Below are 5319 nucleotides of genomic sequence, written 5' to 3'. Positions count from 1 at the left end.
CCGGGCATGGCCGCTCTCAAGTTCCGTTGAACCACCCGACCGGTGCGGACGCGTCTCGGTTCGAGTGTTTGTTTTTTGTATATTTTTGAGAAAGTGTTGCCGACTTTAACCGTGCCTCGAAATTACTGATGTGTGTCCGCGTTTGGTTCGGCCCGTTCGTCCGTCCGGACGCGCGTTAGAGTGGCGTGACGACGTTGCAATCGCAGGCGCCCTGTGTTCGTTCGGGCTTCGCCATTTTTCGCGGGCATTGCATCATTCTTCGTTTACATATTACGACTTTGTTTCGTTTACACATTACGACTTTTGTTACTGGCCTTGACGATTGCCGTTGGAGCGGCTACATGGCCAATAAGAATACAAAGAAGAAGAAGAAGAATGGCCGCTCTCAGGCTTCTTTCTGGTATAATATACATTAATGCCATTGACAATTCACGCTAGTGCCAGAGAGAAGCCTGATGTGAGCGAAATCTGAGAGCGATCATCTCGGCTTTTTTTTTATATAATGTATACTAGCGTTCATTTTTGTGATATGGGAACTAGATACCCAGAAGCGTGGCGAAACTGTCGATAAAATCGTAGTGTCAAATAAGAATGTGATGCGTGTCTGTGCTAACAGAGAGAAGCCTGCGAAGACTCGAACCAAAAAATCGTGGACATTATCGACACAATCGTAGACATTAGCTACATAGTTCAATGTCTACGTTTTGTGGACATGGAGGCGTTTCAACATAAAAGTAACAGTTAAATCCCAAGTCGCTTGACTGACGCCAATCAACAGAAGCTGAAAGAAAAATGGTAAAAAACAATATTTCTCTTATGTTTCTTTAATTTCATGAATATTATAAAAGTCGTAGAAAAACGATATTTGTATTACGCGAGCATTGACGTATTATTTGCAATAGATTTTGTCGAGGGCCAAGCCGGTCTCTTCGGAAGACGTTCGAACGTCAGCCTCGCACAAGGAGATACCGAAGCTGGAGGAGTTTTTGGAGAAACGGGATTATATTGGTGCCTTGACGTTATTGGAATTTAATAGTACCATTGGCGGCAGTTTGGAAACAGACTTGTGGATGGGATATTGCGCGTTTCACTTAGGCGATTACAAACGCGCAGCAACCATCTATGAAAACTTGAGAAAGAAGGACTACGTACCTCCGAACGTCGCAACAAATCTAGCATGCTGTTATTTCTATTTAGGCATGTATTCTGAGTCACAAAAGATCCTGGAAGATGCAGAAGACAGTAAACTGCAAACCAGATTACTGTTTCATCTGGCTCACAAGATGGGCAACGAATCCAAGTTAATGGAATACCATCAAATGCTGCAAGATATTATCGAGGATCAGCTCAGTCTAGCATCTATTCATTACTTGCAAGCTCACTATCAAGAAGCTATCGATGTCTATAAAAAAATTTTGTTGGATAACAGGTTGGAATACCTTTTTCATATCTCTTTGGTACAACAAAATCTTTATGAGAATACTTTTGTATAATTTTTGACTATCACATTTTTATCTTGCACCTTTTTGCATATTCATGCAAGTTTAAAGAAAAGCACCAAGAGATGCGACTCCAGAACAGATTCTGAGTTGTATTTCCTTACCCAACTGCAAAACAATTCCAGGTACCTGTTCTTTTATTTTTTTTTCCTGTTAAAATCATTCCTACATCACTTTCAGTTTGTCATCACAAGATCAAAATAATTTAATACATCTAATAATTTTCATTTAAATTAAGTAGATTTTATAATTTTTTTCAGAGATTATCTAGCTTTAAATGTATATGTAGCTTTGTGTTATTACAAGCTAGATTACTATGATGTAGCTCAAGAAGTGCTTCAAGTTTACCTACAGAAATATCCAAACAGTGCAATCGCGATTAATTTGAAAGCATGTAATCATTTTCGTTTGTACGATGGAAATGCTGCACAGATTGAGATGAAACAACTCATTGAGAAGATATCAAGTTCCTTCAGTTCTGGACATGATCTTATACGGCATAATACAGTTGTATGTTTAATTTCTTGTATAGTAACTCTAGTATTTGCAATTTGTAGGGATTTATGCCACAGAAGTCAGAAAAAAATAGGGCGAGGGTAATCTACACCCAAAAAGTTTGGGGTGATTTTATGTTATATATTCTGAGATTTAATATTGAATTTTGCTAGCAATTATGTATCAGTATCAACTTTATTATACGGTATTCCTATTAAATAATAGTGGTATACGAAAAACTGAGACCGAATACTGATATTGAACGTTGTTTAACCAAAATTTTTATAATATTGATATACAAATAATATTTTACTAATTGCTATTATTATACAGAGTAATTTAAAATAATCTTTTGTTCTAAAAAAAGATATTCCTGGCCGTATTCCGACATGATTTTTCCTTTGGCAAAAATTTGTCCGAAGCTTTGTTTTTAAATTATAAAAAGAAATATTGTATTAAGAGCCGTCTACATTGCCAGTAAGCAGTGGTAGTAAGGCTGTGTGTGTGTGTATGTGTATATATATAAGAGTAAGAAATTGAAAATCAATCACAGTTGATTATTCTTCTCACATTCGACTGTTATTAGTCAATTTCTTACTCTTAGGGCTGTGCAGAATAAAAGGAACAGGGAATAGAGAACAGAGAATAAGTGTATGGAATACGCACTGTTTATTCCACAGTACTTGTATGATTTCTGATAGGTTGAAATATCTTATTCTCTGTTCTCTGTTCCTTTTATTCTGCGCAGTCCCTTACAGTTTAATTCGCTACTGCTGTTGCCATTGTGGACGACCCAAAAAAAAGATATTCCTGGCCGTATTCCGACATGATTTTTCCTTTGTCAAAAATTTGTCCGAAGCTTTGTTTTTAAATTATAAAAAGAAATATTGTATATCGAATACGGAAGATAAGCAGAGTGTGCTCACCGATGCATGCAGGGCTCATTCACTTGTGCCCGTAGTATTGGACAATCATACGATAGTACACACGCCTACAATAATACATTCGAATTTTCTCTTTTTCTCTCACACGCACGCGCGCGCGTGTGTGCAGAAAGGTTATTTTTATTTCAACGTTAAATAACTCGGTGAAAAAAAATCGTACAGAGGTCAATAAAAAAGCAAATTAAAGGTAAAGATTCATTCTTTCGGAAGCTGTAAACCGCATTTGTGCACAATTTTTCCTTGGCTTCGTGAAACTTCGCAAATTTTGTACAAAATTTTTGGTTTGACGCACTTTTTTATATGTTCATGTAACTTCACGAAAAAATGTAAGACCATTTTTTGAAGTAGCGGTCTGAAAAGTAAAGATTTCAAGATTTAAAATGCTTTTTTAAATATCTCAATACGATGATTTTTGACGAAGTTATTCTTTCCTCACAGGTCTTTAGAGGTGGTGAAAACGCTTTGCAAATTTTACCTAATTTGGTAGATGTTATACCAGAAGCCAGACTTAATTTAGTAATATATTATTTGAAACAAGATGATGTCAAGGCAGCCTATGACCTGATTAAAGATCTAGAACCAGCAGTTCCACAAGAATATATTTTAAAGGGTATAGTTAACGCTGTTATGGGTCAGGAAACTAATTCTGTATGTCATTAAGTTACTTATCTTTTAGTGTTATTGAAAAATTTCTGAATTACTACTAAATTTCTTTAGCGCGACAGTATAAAAACTGCACAGCAATACTTTCAATTGGTGGGTTCTTCGGCATCGGAGTGTGATACCATACCTGGTAGACAATGCATGGCCTCCTTCTTCTTCCTTTACCGACAATTCGAGCGTGTCAGATTATATCTGAATTCGATAAAGACATATTTCTCTAATCAAGATAATTTTAACTTTAACTACGCTCAAGCGCAAGCCGGGGCGGGCTACTTCAAAGAAGCAGAGGAAGCTTTTTTGATGATCCGTAACGAAAAATATAAAAACGATTACATTTACACTAGTCTTCTATCATATTGCTGTAAGTAATAACATTATCTCTTCGCTCATAACATACGTAGAGAAAAAACAAAAATTTTATAAAATTCAAATCGAAGCTATCGATTGAGATCACTCAAAACTTATCGATTTAGCTATTATCAAGATCCCGATAATCTCTAGTGCTTATAACTCCTCGGCTTATGTTATAGTTAGATATACACTGATATACGGTTTCGAGAATCGACTAATTAATGTAATTGATTGACTTGACATCCGAAACACTATCATGCTTCCTATATTTTATTATGACTTTTATCAAATACATTTAGTAATTATTTTACAATTGTTTGCCTTTTCTATTCTCTCTCTTAGACATAATGAATGAAAAGGCCGAATTGGCTTGGGAGCTATATTTGAAAATGGACACGTCAGCGGAGTCTTTCAATTTGCTTCAATTGATTGCTAATACGTGTTACAAAGTAGGCGAATTCTGGTATGCTGCTAAAGCCTTCGATATGTTGGAGCGAATGGATCCGAGTCCTGAACATTGGGAAGGAAAGCGCGGCGCATGCTGTGGTACTTTTCAATACATTATCGCGGAGAAGTTACCAAAGTATGTTTTACATATCGTACATTTATGTAAAATCACTGTATCGAGGATTAATTTGTAAATTTTTTTCATTATACAGAGAATTGCTATCGGAAGTGGTACAAATTCTGAAAAATACATCTAATTCTCAAGTAGAACAGATAATACGCGTTATGCGGAAATGGGGAAAAGAAAACAGAGTGAACTGTTAATATCATTGAATTTTGTGATATTGTTAATGTCATCGATTCCGTCCACTCACAATAATGCCTTCTGCAGTTTATAAGATAGTAGTACTACATATAACACATGTAGCGCCTCTGTAATACGTATATTGTATTAAATATGATATATTGTTGTAACGAGGAACTATAATTATATTTCTACATAGAAAACAACAATATGCAAATTCTTGTACAGCTTATTTAATAAAACCAGAAATGTATGATATATGTATTATTAAAATAATACTTTATTATTTTTTAATATAAAATAGATATATTTAAACTATAGTACATTCATGTTTTTAATATAATATCAATAATACAATAATAGTAATATAATAATTTTAACAAACACAATCGGTGAATTATAAAAAACACCATAGTCAATGGCAATATTTTTCATACGCTTCCATCTTCAAATGATCTAAAAATACGAATTATTTCTGAAAAACTATGAGTATCTTAACGAGCATCGATCACTTCATACAAGTCATAGTTTATCACAAATATTCCTGATAGAATGACTACTTGATTTAGAATAAAAAAAAAGGAAATGCAAATGAAGGAAAAGGATACTAGTTCTG

The 5319-nt window shown here is 34.8% G+C and overlaps 1 protein-coding gene across 1 annotated transcript; it reads left to right on the top strand.

Annotated features, from left to right (window-relative positions):
* The first annotated feature begins 698 nt into the window (after positions 1–698).
* On the top strand, positions 699–4944 carry Ttc26 (tetratricopeptide repeat domain 26). Its single transcript, XM_018551087.1, has 7 exons — positions 699–795; positions 903–1429; positions 1760–2009; positions 3377–3586; positions 3656–3962; positions 4295–4535; positions 4612–4944. Exons 1-7 carry the CDS (start codon positions 793–795, stop codon positions 4721–4723), a joined length of 1650 nt encoding a protein of 549 aa, XP_018406589.1. The 5' UTR covers positions 699–792; the 3' UTR covers positions 4724–4944.
* Positions 4945–5319: the final 375 nt, after the last annotated feature.

This window comes from Cyphomyrmex costatus, unplaced genomic scaffold (assembly GCF_001594065.2).
Source record: "Cyphomyrmex costatus isolate MS0001 unplaced genomic scaffold, Ccosl1.0 scaffold1335, whole genome shotgun sequence".
Taxonomy (NCBI): Eukaryota; Metazoa; Arthropoda; class Insecta; order Hymenoptera; family Formicidae; genus Cyphomyrmex; species Cyphomyrmex costatus.
The sequence above is the reverse complement of the archived record's forward strand: the minus strand, read 5'-3'. Positions and strand labels throughout refer to the sequence as shown.